The 14,420-nt window shown below is 57.0% G+C and overlaps 5 protein-coding genes across 5 annotated transcripts; 3 read left to right on the forward strand and 2 right to left on the reverse strand.

Moving 5' to 3' along the window:
• Positions 1 to 725: 725 nt before the first annotated feature.
• PG997_015417 (uncharacterized protein) lies at positions 726 to 2,700 on the forward strand (the record flags this gene model as incomplete). Its single annotated transcript, XM_066819731.1, is given in 5 exon segments — positions 726 to 895; positions 959 to 1,653; positions 1,686 to 1,758; positions 1,775 to 2,165; positions 2,179 to 2,700. The coding sequence occupies 5 exon segments, from the start codon at positions 726 to 728 to the stop codon at positions 2,698 to 2,700; spliced, it is 1,851 nt and encodes a 616-aa protein (XP_066660616.1).
• A 376-nt stretch (positions 2,701 to 3,076) lies between these two features.
• On the forward strand, positions 3,077 to 3,983 carry PG997_015418 (uncharacterized protein; the record flags this gene model as incomplete). Its single annotated transcript, XM_066819732.1, has 2 exons — positions 3,077 to 3,302; positions 3,658 to 3,983. 2 exons carry the CDS (start codon positions 3,077 to 3,079, stop codon positions 3,981 to 3,983), a joined length of 552 nt encoding a protein of 183 aa, XP_066660617.1.
• A 759-nt stretch (positions 3,984 to 4,742) lies between these two features.
• On the reverse strand, positions 4,743 to 5,178 carry PG997_015419 (uncharacterized protein; the record flags this gene model as incomplete). The annotated part of the gene is made up of 2 exons (XM_066819733.1): positions 5,086 to 5,178; positions 4,743 to 4,982 (listed from the first exon to the last, which is right to left on the reverse strand). Exons 1-2 carry the CDS (start codon positions 5,158 to 5,160, stop codon positions 4,743 to 4,745), a joined length of 315 nt encoding a protein of 104 aa, XP_066660618.1. The 5' UTR covers positions 5,161 to 5,178.
• Positions 5,179 to 5,767: 589 nt separating this feature from the next.
• PG997_015420 (nucleolar pre-ribosomal-associated protein 2) lies at positions 5,768 to 10,139 on the forward strand (the record flags this gene model as incomplete). The annotated part of the gene is made up of 6 exons (XM_066819734.1): positions 5,768 to 5,791; positions 5,876 to 8,010; positions 8,073 to 8,358; positions 8,411 to 8,511; positions 8,570 to 9,252; positions 9,307 to 10,139. 6 exons carry the CDS (start codon positions 5,768 to 5,770, stop codon positions 10,137 to 10,139), a joined length of 4,062 nt encoding a protein of 1,353 aa, XP_066660619.1.
• Positions 10,140 to 10,678: 539 nt separating this feature from the next.
• PG997_015421 (uncharacterized protein) lies at positions 10,679 to 14,229 on the reverse strand (the record flags this gene model as incomplete). The annotated part of the gene is made up of 4 exons (XM_066819735.1): positions 10,679 to 11,868; positions 11,930 to 13,742; positions 13,908 to 14,010; positions 14,195 to 14,229. 4 exons carry the CDS (start codon positions 14,227 to 14,229, stop codon positions 10,679 to 10,681), a joined length of 3,141 nt encoding a protein of 1,046 aa, XP_066660620.1.
• Between the last annotated feature and the right edge of the window lie 191 nt (positions 14,230 to 14,420).

Below are 14,420 nucleotides of genomic sequence, written 5' to 3' on the forward strand. Positions count from 1 at the left end.
GAGAATTGAGTGCAGCTGCCCGTACGCCGTTCCTGCGTAAGCGCAGATCTAGAACCTCTCCTCGTCTTCTCCCATTGGAGGGGTTGGAGGAGATGAGCAAACTGAAAAACAGCTAGACTTTCTTGGTGCTTCTTCAGAGTTGTCGTTTCAGGGCGAGATGATACACGCAGCTTGGCAAGCCATTGCAGCCATCCCCAAAGCCACCAACTTACAAAACATGAAGGGAATACCAGTGGCGCTGTCAGGTAATCGAACCTAAACCCCTCACCCAGTCTCCCAGTCTTGCCTAGCTGTATGCACGTATGTATCAAGAGGTCCAGCCAAGTGCGTTGAGCAGTTCTACCAGAAAGGGATACATGCGCAAGCAATACAACTTCCTTGAACTGCTCTCGGATTTCGGTGACCAAGTACTCTCTCACAGCAATTTTCAATCAGAACAACTTTTCCATTATGTGCTGTAAGAAGAGTAATCCAGCGTTGCCATTGACTCTGCAGCCAGAGGGCAATTCGATTTCAAGAGGTGCATGGCACTACTATATACTACTCCGTACTCGTAGACCCGAGCCGGTGTGGCTGAACTGCTGACATCATGGACTCGGCCGAGAAACTAATATGCTATTAGTCCGGCATATCGCAACATTGAACCTCGTATCCAGCGACACAAAGTCGCATCCTTAATCTTTAATTACCTGTATGAATACATCGTATATACGAATTCCTGAATCATGAAGGAAGCACGAGTCCTGTACTGGTTCCGCACCGACCTACGCCTCCACGACTCCCCGGCGCTTCAGGCCGCCCTGGACCTCAAGCCCGCCGTCTTATACCCCATCTTCACCTTCGACCCTCACTACGTCTACCACTCCAAGGGCAGCGGCAACCGATGGCAATTTCTGTAAACTCAAACTCTCTTCTCTTTGTTCAGTGGAATGTTCTATGAGACTGACTAGCCCCCTAGACTAGACTGCCAAAACGACCTCTCCGCTTCCATCACCAAACTCAACCCCAAGTCCAAGCTCTTCGTCCTGCGCGAGGCCCCGCAGACCCTGCTGCCCAAGCTCTTCACAGCCTGGCGCATCACCCATCTCGTCTTCGAGCGCGACACGGACGCCTACGCCCGGGAGCGGGACCGGGTCGTGTCCGATCTAGCCCGCGATGCCGGCGTCGAGACCGTGACCCGGTCCGGCCGCACCCTCTGGGACAGCGACGCCATCGTGGCCAGCCATGGCGGCAAGCCCACCATGTCCATCACACAGCTCCAGGCCGCGGGCAAGAAAGTCGGCGCCATCCCGCGGCCCATCCCGGCGCCCACGTCGTTGCCGGATCCGGGTGAGACTCCTATCGACTTCGAGCAGGAGCTGCCGGATGCGGACCCGGACCTGAACGCCCCTGTGAGGGAGGGCGAGTTCAAGCCCTACAAGACGGGCATCGCAGGCCCCCACGGCGACTTCCGCCCCGAGGTCCTCAAGGAGCTCGGCTTCGCGCCCATGACCACGCCCCACCGCGGCGGCGAGACGCGCGCCCTCAAGATGCTGGACCACATCATCGCGGACGAGGAGTACGCCGCCAAGTTCCAAAAACCCAAGACGAGCCCCGCTGCATTCGAGCCGCAATCCACCACTCTTTTGTCGCCGCACCACCACTTCGGCCCCTGTCCCCTCGCCTGTTCTATTGGCGCGTCCAAGACCTGGTCTCGCGCTACAAGGGCGCCTCCGCGCCGCCGGAGAGCCTGACGGGGCAGCTGCTGTTCCGCGACATGTACTTCGCCGCGCAGGCCGCCATCGGTTCACCCTTCACACAAACCTACGACAATCCTTATTGTCGGTTTATCCCCCTGGCACCTCCCCTCCAAGGTCGAGCACGGCACCGAGACGGGAACCAACGCCATCAGCGGCGAGTACCACGCCGACTCCCCGCAGGCGGAGCGCTGGTTCCAGCGCTGGAAGCACGGGGTCACGGGGTTCCCCCTGGATCGACGCCCTGATGCGCCAGCTCAAGCACGACGGCTGGATCCACCACTTGGGGCGGCACTCGGTCGCTTGTTTCTTGACGAGGGGCGGGTGTTATATTCACTGGGAAAGGGGGCCGATGTCTTTGAGGAGTGGCTGATCGATCACGAGCCGGCTTGCAATGCGGGGGAACTGGCAGTGGCTCAGCTGTACTGCGTTTTTCTCGCAGTACTTCCGGTGCTATAGCCCCATCGCGTTCGGGCAGAAGTGGGACAAGGAGGGCCATTTCGTGCGGCGCTGGGTGCCGGAGCTGAAGGATCTCGACGCCAAGTACATCTACGAGCCCTGGAAGGCGCCACTATCGGCACTGGACAAGGCCGGCGTCCGCATCGAGGGCGACGGTGGGTTTGGAGCTGGTGGCGATAGCAAGAGCAAGCGCGAAGAGGGGACCTATCCCAAGCCCATGTTCGACTTCAACGAGCGGCGGAAGGTATGTCTGGACGCCATGAAGACGGCGTATCAGGTGGGGATCAACGGAGACGACGAGAGGGTCAAGAACGGCACGTGGAGAGAGCTGTTCGAGGCATCCGGGCAGGGGAGATGCAGGAGGAGGACCACGCCTTCAGCGATGCAGATCCAGAACATGCCGATGATGCGGAACATGCGTCGCATAAAAGGGAAGGTCCAGGTGAAAAAGGAGGGGCCCATGGACCGTCACATCAAGAAGATCAAGAAGGAGGAGGAGGTGTAGGGCGCAAGGGTGCAGTGACCGATTATAAACCAGAGTGATCCTGACCTGTTGACAATCGCTGAGCTGGGTCAGTCCAGCAAGGAGCACTTTTGTTGATGTCTCCTCAGGAACCACAACGCAGTATTTATTTACAGAAAGAGAAGCCATACCTAATACCTCTTTCCTCATTACCAGAACTGCGTTGTTGGCAAGCGATCACCAACACAATGAACACCTGCAGCCAATACCAAAAGTTTCTCTTGGACATCATCATGCACACTTGCAATAGTTGAGCGCTGACACTGAGCATTTGGTTCGCTCCTGCCTCCGTACCTGTATAAGACAAACCTCTCTCCACGTTTCCGGCGTGCCTACCCTACGTACCTATTTACATCGAATGCCAAAAACACGACGTCAACATGTACCTACCTCAGCTACACGCCTTCCCACCAGCCGCCGCCATGAGTACCACCACCTCCCCCAAACCAACAAGCGAACGGCAAGGACGTTTGGCCGCCCTGCGCCTGACGACGTCCCAGATCTGGGCCGTCGAGCCACCCTCCCACCCCAGGAACTACTAATACCTCTCTTCTGCACGCCCGTCGTCTCAGAAAACCTCCCAAGTATTTCCACAACCGTCCAACTTACCGCCTACTTCCAGAACATCTTAGAGTCCACCAGGAACGCCGACGTCTTCTCAATCTCTTATACCCCAAGCCATCATCACCGCTACCAGATACTCATACTACTCCCCCAACAACATTCACATTCACTTCCACATCACCATTCAATCATTACAGCAACAGAGCCAGCCATGGACAACATGACCGTGCCAAGCACTTGCTTCACTCCCCAACAACAACAACATTCACATATCCATTCAATCACAACAACAACAAGACCAATCATGGACAACATGCTCGTACCAAGGCAGACGCAGCAGCTCACTCTGAGCACCGAGGCCACCCCTCGTCACAGGATCCAATGAACTCAGTCCCGGGCTCTACGCCGCAATTTTTGTTCCTATCATCTTTGCTGCCGTGTTTTTTCCATTCATCGGGGCCTGTACGCTCCGCGATCCCACTGAGGGTGCCAATGCCAATGCCAGCACAAGCAAGTGGCGGCCCTCCAACTGGCACTGGCCCTCCAACTGGCACTGGGGCGGCAGCAGCGGCCAAGATGACCAGGCCATCAACAACAACAACAACAACACGGATACTCTGCAGGACCCTGAGCAGCCGTTGGGCTTGGGCTTGGAGGCCGGTATCGAGCATATCGAGCTAAAGGAGTCGACCAAAAAGTAACATGGCGCGTCCACTTCTCATAAACATGAAGGAGGATGGGATAAACAGAAGGGGATGGGATAAACAGAAGGAGGATGGGATAAACAGAAGGAGGATGGGATAAACAGAAGGAGGGTGGGATAAACAGAAGGAGGGTGGGATAAACAGAAGGAGGTTGGTTGGTCTAATTATACCTGCTATCGTTCATGGGTAATCGTCATGATTCTGGGAGGTCAGGGTATATATACTTGATTGGAGGAGTTCAGGGACGGTTTCCCTTTGAGGGACCACCAAGCGTATCATCAGGATAGCATCATTTGCAGCGTCTGCATCTTTCGAGTTTCGCTAGAACTAGCACATCAATTCAGTTTCTGAAATCGTTCCGAGTTTGCGTCAACAAAAAAAAACCGTCTATTATGTTAGAAATACAGCCCCAGGCCATCTTTGGCCCGGAGTTGCCCCATTTCCGTTCCACACGTCCACTCTCTCTGTGTCTCGTCTTGTTCGGTCTAGCGGTGCAGGTATGTACAAATTGACAGGTGGTTGATGGAGATGGTCCCGTGTACAGATAGCCAGCCCTTGAAGCAGCGTCTCTCCGTTGATCCATCCGTCCATCATCATCCTCGGGTTCCTTCGCTCCTCGGTTCTGAACAGTGGGCAGTATTTGGTAAGTGATGCTAGTCCATGAACTCTGGCATGCCTTATCCAGCCCTCTGCTCCTGCTACCTCTGCTGCTTCCAGATGTTTCCCTTCTCCTTGTTTGTGCAGGCAGTTGGTTGTCTATGCGGGCGTTGTTCGCTTGAGGTCGCGCGAGGCCTGCTTGAGGCTCCAGTTGCACTCCTCGTAGGCACGGCCGGCGCCGAAACCGACGCCGACGAAGGCGGGCCACGCGCGGCGCTTGAAGAGGAGGACGGAGAAGACGACGCCGAAGCCGAGGCCGAGGGTGGACTTGATGAGCATGTTGAGAGGCAGCGATCCCACTATCGGAGTAGACAGACATTTGGTTAGCAAAAGCTCGAGCTACTCCTGCCACTCCCGTCCGGGAAGGTGTAGCCAGGTATCGTGCAAGGTGCCCGAGGGGCAGCTGGGTATGTAGTTGGCAGTGTCGCAGGGAGAGCGTTACCTTCTCGTTCAAAAGTGCCTCGCTGACGGGGCGCGAGACGGCGCTCGAAGGCCGGGGAACCGAGGTATCAGACATGGTGGGTTGGATTTGCTGTAGATGACGGCATTAATATCAATTGTTCGCTGTCGGAAAGATTGTTTGTAGGAACTGACCTGGGTGGTGTCGGCGTGGGATGTGGTGAACAAGAGGGGCAAGAAAAAGAGAGGTTTCTTGTGTTGACGTCGTTATGTCATGCGATACAAATTGAAGCTCTCGCCCTCCAAATTCACAAAGCTCGGCTGGCTGGGACTGGCTGGACTGGGGGCCCTTCAATTGGGCCTTATCACTTTAAGCGAGCCCGGCTGCTGGATTGTGCCTGTGCCTGTGCCTGTGCCTGTGCCTGTGCCGTGCTGTGCTTGGTGCTGGTGCTGTGGCGTGAGCCCACCTACAGGCTACAGTGAGTGAGTGCAAGCTGGGTCAAAGGCGGTGAGGTGCTAGCAGCATGGATTAAGTTTAGCGTTCTCGCCTGCGATTGAGCCGGCAGAATCCAAAAAGTTGCGATTGAAAGGTCCCGTCTCTTATCGCGGGGAGCTTTGGGAGGTGATAGCAGACTGGGACTGAAAAAGTGACGAGACTTGGATTCAAGGCCCCGGTTGATGATCCAAGAAGTCGCATGCCTGTCATAGGCAGCCCAACAATCGCCATGGCCAAGGGAGAAGATCAAAATGTAATTATTCCCCTAAGCTCACCACCATGCAATCAATTCTCGGAGAACATCCCTCGACTAACCCGTGCAACTCAACTTTGGTAGGAGAGGTATCTGGCCCTCATCAAATGCGCCAGGTCGCTCGACCAGGACACCACCCAGCCTCTGAACGACAAGATCGACAACCTATGGCGCCTCATATCCGCCGCCAAGGCCGGTTCTTTCCATGCCGCCGAGGAGATCGGCCTGCGATGGCTTCTCAAGCAGATGGACGGCTCCACCGACGCCGCCGAACAAGTCCGCCGATACCCTTTTACCTGGACCATCCTCGGCTACCTCTTCGACCGAATCCCCCTCTTCTCCCTGTCGCGCATCTTCATCGAGAGGCGCTTCCTCGCCGTCCTCCAGCAGGCCGCCAAAGACTTGGCCGCGCCGCATAAGCAGCAACCCAACTCGGATGTGGTAATGGCTGATGGGGACAGCAAGGCAGCAAAGAAGTCCAAGAAGAGAAAGAGGGAGAGTTTTGATGTGGCCACTTTCGACCTCGAGCAATTGCGCACCCCCGAGCTATGTGTCAAGTCGGCCGCCGAGCTCTTTGGCGCATTGGCTAAACTGCTCTCCCTCCTCGATGCTGCGCCCAGCCAACTCGCCGAAGAGGTCACCATTGGCGCCGAACATGTCAAGTCGCTATTCCGAGTACCGGCAAGCGAGTCGAGAGAGCTCGTCGCTCCCTTACTTGCCATCTGCCGACGAGTTCCAGATGTTCTGGGGGGTAGTATTCCTTCGGACTATCTGAACTGGATCCAGGTTTCGGCAGCTGTCTGGGAACTGCGCGCTGCTCGCAAGGAGGATGCCATCGATTTCGCCAGCACCCTGTTTTCTACCTGCTGCGCTCTTATGAACAAGTTGGAAGGTCTGGCCTTGGACGAGCAGAGACAGCCCATCGACCCCGTGGCCCACAAATGGCTCTGGGAAGCCTCCCAGCTGGTCATGAAGAACCTCGTCAGTCCTGCCAAGGCCGCCTTCTCCAACTCCGACAACGGCAATCTCGCTATCCCGACTGTTGCACTAGCTAGTGCAGGCCGAGACATTGCCATCTGTGCCGAGGTGCTCTGGGGGCTTGCGGCTGAAACCCGGCACTCCGACGATCCTCTGGGCAAGAAGGATTTCGCGCTGTGGACACAAGGCGTCTTCGCCTTCTTGCTGCAGGCTCTCGAAGAAGCTGAGGCTGCCGATAAGGCCATCATCTCGCGCATGCTGAACATCGCCATATTTACAAAATCTTCCGTTGAGAGTGCTACGACACGCCGGATATGTACAGAGTACGCCTTGAAAGACGGTACAGATTGGCCCCTAGTGGCCAAGACGGTTCAGTGCGAGCCCGACTTGTTTGTCATGGACACCCAACTCCGTACGACCCTCTTGGATCAGGTCAAGACCGTGTCGCGCTCGGATGGGGCTGAAAGCGATGTCGTCGTGGCCGAGACTCTTGCCCCGTTGATGCAGGCATTCTCTCGGCTGCGAGACTTGTCCGGGTTCGTTCACATATGGCATGCGCAGTTGACACAGCTGGAGAACGAATCAAAAGAGGCTTTAGACAAGTCCATCTGGGCGGATTCCAGACTCAGGGATGAGTTTGCGCAGATCATGCAGAGTTCGCTGTCGACGACGCAGGTGCTCAACTTGATCGACTGGTTGTCCTCTCAGGATGCTGGCCCAGCCGCGTTGCTTATTATATGCGATGCTCTGGCCGAATCTGTAACCCAAGAGGAATTCACCAAGGCGGTTGGGTCGAAATTGGTCGACCTGGTCTTGAAGAATTCAGTCGACAAGAAATTTTCTGCAGGGATTCGCGCTCTCAAGTTCCGAGTAGTCGGTACGACGATCACCTGGTTGTCATCCGAAGATGCGCGTCAAATCTGGACAGACATCAGCACCGAGACCAAGAAGGTTCTCAAGAGTGGTTCCTTTGATGTGGCGCGCACCCTCGAGGCATTCAAGTGCCTCGGTCAATTCTGTTTAGCCATGCCCGACGAAGCTTGGTTAACCAAAATCGGATGCCAACCACTGTCAAGGCTCAATGCCGAGGTGGAAGATCACAGTGATCTGGCCCAAATCCCGTACTTTCTTGATTATGTCGAGGTTATATTAGGGGAGTTTGCGAAGCTCTCGCAATCCTCTGAATACAAGGCCAGTGGCCTTCACACAGAGATTTTCCAATTACTGAAGACACTTCTAAGGTTCCTGCGTGCTGGAGTGAAGGAGTCTCCCCCATAACTTCTATGCTCCATGACTTCGTAAGAACCTCAGACAACTTGGCCCTCCAACTATTCCTTGATGAGATCCTGCGCGACTTCGACGGAGGCAGCGATGTCTGTCCGTGGACCAAGGATGCATTTAGGACCGACCTTTCTCTGCTGCTCATGTTCCCCATTGAATACCTATCCAAGGAATGCCGGAAACGGGTCATGTCGTCGTGGGCGAAGTGGAAGTCTCAAGTTGCAGATCACTTCTCGCCGTCTGACAATTACGCAGATCTTGTGATGAGCGTCCTAATTCATGTTTCAATACAGCCAACATTCTACAATGTAAGCCTTGATCTCACAATGCTCAAATGATGCATTGCTAACTGTCGTATAGGATATGAAATTCAGTGATATTGTAGACTTCGGCCTGAGGTTATCCTCGCAGTCTACCAATGTCCTTACTGACCTTGGCAAACTGACTGAGCTCACTGTCGGGTAAGTCATTCCCTTTGCACCTCAACTTGCCGTTTGGTTCATCGCTCACAAGATATAGTCACATGGTTGATACTGCAGGCCCGGCAGCAGCTACTTACATCGCAGAAATCTCTGCCTATGCCCAGGACCTTGATGCCTCTGAGACTGAGGATAGGAGGGTACATTTGGTCCTGCTGCAAAGTGCCATGCTTGCTCTCAAGCGTAGAAACCAGGGCAAATCGACCAAAGCGTTCAACGCCGATGTCTTGGTACAAAAGCAACGCACCATCATCGAGCAGAGCCTGACCCGCTTCGCTTCGGACTGGAAGAAGAAGGAAGACCAGATTGACCAAGGCAAGCTCGCCGAACTCGACTTGGCACTTGATGCTTCGGAAATGATCAAGGAAGAGATTGCCGCCCAGCCCATCGAACTGCCCTCCAAGACCCTCAAGCGGCTCAGCGAAGCGAGCCAAAAGCTCTGCGTCGATGGCAACAGCACAGGCTGGAACATGAGAACGTTTCTCACCTGGAACCACAATGCCTCTGGGGATATCGAGGAGTTTGTCAAAGAGCAAAGCTCTGCTGCCGCGGGACTCGGCGACGACGAAGAGGCCGTCTCTGCTTTTGTCGACGCTGCTACCAACGGCTTCGATACAGCGAAGAAGCTGGAGCTGCTTCAGCATCTTACCAGCAACCACGACTTGTGGAAGGAGTCTAACGCGGTGTGCCTCATCGTGCATAGAATCGTCAACACGATACCATGTAAGCAACATCATTTGGATTTCTCCCTGACGCATCGTCCTAACATTCATACAGCTTCGATAAAGTCCATACCTTCCGAGTCCGGCTCTTCTTTCGAGCTTGCTACAGTCCACAACTCACTGGCGCTTCTTCTGACCAAGACGACGTCGCTGAGACAGTTTGAGAACATCTCCAGGACGATGGTCGATCTGCTCGAGAAGAACGCCGCGGCGATGAGCCAGTCCAACATCGACTTCACCTTATCCAGCATCGCCAGGATCTGCTCCCCAGAAGGACCTCAGCTAGAGAATGGTCCTCATGCCACCGGCGAAATCTTCGCGCACCTCTACGACCTCGTCGCCGCCATCATCCGACGCCACCGAACCCGGTTACGAGGCCACCACCACCTCCTCGTCACGATCCTGCAGGCGCTCCTCCGCGTACTCCTGGCCGACCCGGCCCTGAGGTCATCCTCCAAACAACCTACTGCCACCACCACTTCCTTCCTCTACCCGCTCTGGCTCGACGAGCCCCTGCGCGCGCACCACGCCGCCAAGCTGACCCGCCTCCTCACCCTGCTGTGCGAGCCCAGCAACGCGGCCCTGGCGTCGAGCTCGACCAAGAAGCACAAGAGCGCGCTGGACTCGGCCAAGGACACGGCCAAGCGCGAGGTCGGCCAGCACGTCTTCCGCGTCGTGCTGCTGTACATCAAGCTGCAGCTCGAGCGGGGCGACGTACCCCGCGACGTCCGCGCCGCGCTCGAGCCCGGCATGTTCTCGGTGCTCAGCGTCACGCCCGACGGCGGGCGGCGCATCCTGAACGAGTCGATGGATGCGAGCGGGCGCGTGATTTTCCGGCGGATGTTTGCGGAGTACTCCAAGTCGGTGAGGCGGAACCAGAGTGTTTAGGAGGTTACCTGTATGTCACCTTAAGAAGACAAATAGTTATCAAAGCAAGGAAGGTGTGATTCGTTCAATGTAGATAAAAGGAGATGGCGTTCAGGGAGGTTAGGTTCATTGCGCACGTTCGACGCTATCTACCTATATATGCGCCTTAAATGGAAGATGACATAGTAGCACGGTAGATACTCAAGAGACTTTTTCGGCTTTTTACATTTTCCCACCAGATCCACGGTGTCTCAGATCTGTGCTATGCATTGCAAGGAAAATGAGCCTGCGATTGCTAGCGATGCGAGTAGTTGAAACCCAAGAAAGACTTTGTTGTCTCGCTGATTACTCAAATAATGATCGATCGTTCCCAATTCGTGCAAGTAAACCTTGGCGTCGATCATCCATCAACTCACGTAACTCCCTAATGGCTGCTGATGATGGGCAATGCTAGTATGGTACGCACCACTTAACACTACACAGGCAACGAGGAACCCACGAAACTTTTGAACAATGCAATGGTGACCCCGTATGAATTAAACACCCAAACACCTGATACATCAAACAACCCACGCCCGACAAGGCCCTCCATTGATAACACATGTTGACCCGCCCCGATCAAGCCTTCTTCGGCCGTCCCCTCCCCGACCCGCCGGCGAAGCAGTCGAGGGTGTCTTGTTGGCCTTTTTGTTACTGCTATTCGTAACCGCAGTCCGCTTCGTTACCCGTCCCGCCGACGCCCGCTGCGGAGTCGCGGCGGCGGCGGCTTTCTTGTTGGGAGTAGCAGCAGTCTTCTTCTTGGCGGACGTAGTCCCGTTGACTCCGGCAGTAGCGGCAGGCGTAGAAGAGTCTTCTTCCTTCTGAGGTGTTTTGCCAGCAGGACGGCCGCGGCGTTTGGGGGTGTCGACAGCACCACTCTTTTCAGGCGCAGTCTGCTGCTTGTTCTTCTCCGCTGTCGTTGGGGCAGTACTAGCAGCCTTCCCCGGCCGTCCTCGCGAGCGCGGCGTCGCCTTGGTCTCTTCGGATGCGGTTGGTTTACCATTATCGGCCGGCGTCGCAGTTGCCGTTGAAGCTTTGCTAGGCCGCCCACGTGAGCGCGGAGTCGCGGTCTCTTCAGATACCGGCGTCTTTGCATTTTCAGCAGCAGCAGCAGCAGCAGCAGCAGCAGCAGCAGCTTTACTGGGCCGCCCGCGGCGAGGGGTAGCATCTTCCCCAGGCGCGGCCGCCTCGCTCTTCTTCTCTGCTGTCGCCGCCGGTGCGGCGGGTGTAGTAGTCTTCGCGGGCCGACCACGTCGTTGAGGGGTGGGGATCACCTCTTCCGACGCGGCCGCCGCAGTCGAAGCTCTCGCTGGTCGTCCGCGACTACGGGGAGTAGGAACCACCTCCTCTTCAGGCGCGGTCTCCTTCTTGTTCTTCTTCGTTGCCGACGCCGTTGTACTAGCAGCTTTCGCCGGACGGCCGCGGGTGCGAGGCGTGGCGGTATTTTCTTCCGGCGCAGCTGCTTCGCTCTTCCTTCTTCCCGCCTTGGCAGCAGTAGCAGTAGAGGCCTTCTCCCCAACTCCCTGGCTCTGCACTTGAGCCTTGGGAGGCCGTCCACGCCGCGGTGTTTCCTGTGTCGCCGCCGCACTCGGCTTGCTCACTTCCGCCGCCGAGGCGGGTTCCTCAGCTGCGGCGCCCTGGCCCCGCGCAGGCCGTCCGCGTTTCCCAGGGACCTTCTTAGCCGCCGCGGCCCGCTGCTTCGCCTTGGTGACTGCGACCGACGGCTTCGCCGCCTTAACGATCTTGGGCGGGCGTCCGCGCCGAGCCGCGACCGCAGCCGGCGCGAGTGAGGGCGCGGGCGCGGCTGTCTTGCATCCCTTGGCTAGTTCGACGGCCATTTCCTCTTGGGTCTGTTCCTTTTGGGAGGACGTCCGCGACGGGCTGCGGGGTTTTCTCCGGTGCGCCCTTATTCTTATTCTTCTTGGCGGCGGCGGCTTCCGCTTTCTTTTGCTGCAGCAGAGCTTCGGCCTTCTGGTCCAGAAGCGATCGGGGTCGTCCTGCCGGGCGCCCCGCTTGGCTCCAGCAGGCAACACTACTTTCACCTCTGCGGCGGTCTTGGCCCGTCGTGTTTTCTTGGGCGGCGATGGGTCCGGAAGCGGCGCTTCGGCTTCGCGTTTCCCTTGAGGCCGATGCCCGGGCGCTCTGTCGAGGTGCTTGTGGTTCGGCGTCGTCGATGCTTTGCTTGGATGATGGCTCATCCAGCTCCATCGGCTCCTCCGGGCTTTCTGGCTTCCCTGGCTCATCCGTCGACTCTTGCTGGCTTGGCGACTCTTTGTTTAGAGCACTACCAAATAGTCCGAGTCCCGAGGCGGAGGATCCGGTTCCGAATAACCCAAAGGTGGGTTGGGCGTCTTTCTGTATATCAGCGGCTATAGACTGCGTCCTCGAGAAGTGCAGGCTCAGATCCCGATCCTCGACATCGCGGTGTACCTGTCCCGGAATAGGCGGCTGGTCGAAGTCCGCCAGCCCGACGATCCAAGAGTTCTCGGGCCTTTCGTCCATCCGCCGCTCCAGCACCTCGATCTCGTCAAATTCCGACGGCGTAAAATGGAGGTCGTCGTGGTACGTGCGCAGCCCCACGCTCTGCAGCGGCTTCGTAATACAGCTCAGATCCTCGGGCTCCGGGGAGGAGGCGATTCGTGCCGCCACTTCCAGGACGCGACGCGCTCGACCTCGAACCCGGCCGCGAAGTTGAACTCGCGCCGCCACTCGCCGCGCGCCTGCCAACGCTCTTTCACCGTCGGGCCCAGGCGGCCCTTGTACTGGATGCGCGTCGCGCGGTCCAGGCGGTTGCATCGCATCGTGTCCTCGAAGCGCTCGAGGCGGAAGATGAACCAGGGCCGCGTGATGAGAAAACGCCTCGGCCTCCTCCCGCGACGAGTCGGGTTCTAGATGCGCCTGCGGCGGGCCGGGGACGTGTTCGCCCCTCCTCAGATTCTGGCGACCGCGCAGCGCGCGCAGGACGAGGCGCTTGCGGTTCTCCTCGACTCCTTCACGATCCTCGGCAGCCTGCGGCTCCCAGGGCCACCGCCAGTCCCGGTAGCGGTCTGCGGGGGTGACGTTGCGGCCGGCGAAGCCCCAGGTCGGGTTCCAGACCCTCAGCTTGCGCCAGCGGTTCTTGAGGACGTGGCGGACGACGAGGCCCTGGCCGCGCGTGCCGACGGCGGCCTCGCGGAACGAGTTGGAAAAGGGCATGCGCTCGTCCTCGCGCAGGGCGTCGGCGTAGAAGACCTCGGCGGGGCTCAGCAGGACGTGGGCGGCCGCCGCGATGCTCTCGAGCTCGGCCTCGTTCAAGGGGCGCTCGAGCGTCTGCACGACGTCCTCCGGTAAGTCGTCTCCAAGGTGATGATGATCATCATGGGCAGCAGGTGGTGGTGGCGGCTCCAAGAATTCGTCGCAGCCAAAGTCCTCGGGCTCGGAGGACTTGTAGGACGGAGGCGCATCGGCCTCGAAGCGGCGGAGCGACTCGTCGCGCAAGCCGTTGTTGGCGGCTAAGGCCTCGAGCGCGGGGACGGCGTCCTCTGGCACACCTGGCTCAGGTTCGTCGCCGCCATCCTCGCCATTGTTGAAAAGAAAGGCGGCATCCTGAATGTGTGAAGCTTATCCACTGCCACGATTTGGTATCATCTAGCAAGACGATGGGGAAAAGCCAATGAAAAACATTGATGACAGGAACAGAATGCGAATGGCTGGGGGCAGGAATGAGAGAGCGCGTCTCAGGGTAAGTAAGTTAAAGTGGCAAGTACGTACCCCGGCTTTCGCTTTCTTTGGCTTTTTAGGTACTTCCTCAGCGCGTTTTCCCTTGTCCCGCACTGGCCAGGCCCAACCCAACGTCACGGACAAACTGCCGCGACTGCAGGTCAAGTGGACATGCGCCAATCACACCACCTCCAGGTTTGAACGTTGCATGAAACCAACGCCTACTACAACATCTTTGTCCAGCCCATTCCATCTCCATGTTTGTTATGATTGAACGCATCGAACTGATGCCAGACCATTTCATTTCTAGCCACCTGACTATATGCATGACGACCTACGCTGGGTAAGAAGGCACAGCCTGGGCCAGTTGCATGGAGGTCAAGGGGCTCATTAGTCTCGTAGCATTGTAGATGCATCAGGTGGCAGCAAAAGAACCAGCAAACCGTTTTGCTCTCAACAGACCCGACACAAGATTGCCTCCTGAATCCAACTCCTATATATCACTTGCATTCCATGGGACACTTCCGAGAACAATTCCTTCCTATACCAAGACTTCTCCGCACA

This window comes from Apiospora hydei, assembly GCF_038363865.1.
Source record: "Apiospora hydei strain CBS 114990 chromosome Unknown utg000011l_segment0_segment0, whole genome shotgun sequence".
NCBI lineage: Eukaryota > Fungi > Ascomycota > Sordariomycetes > Amphisphaeriales > Apiosporaceae > Apiospora > Apiospora hydei.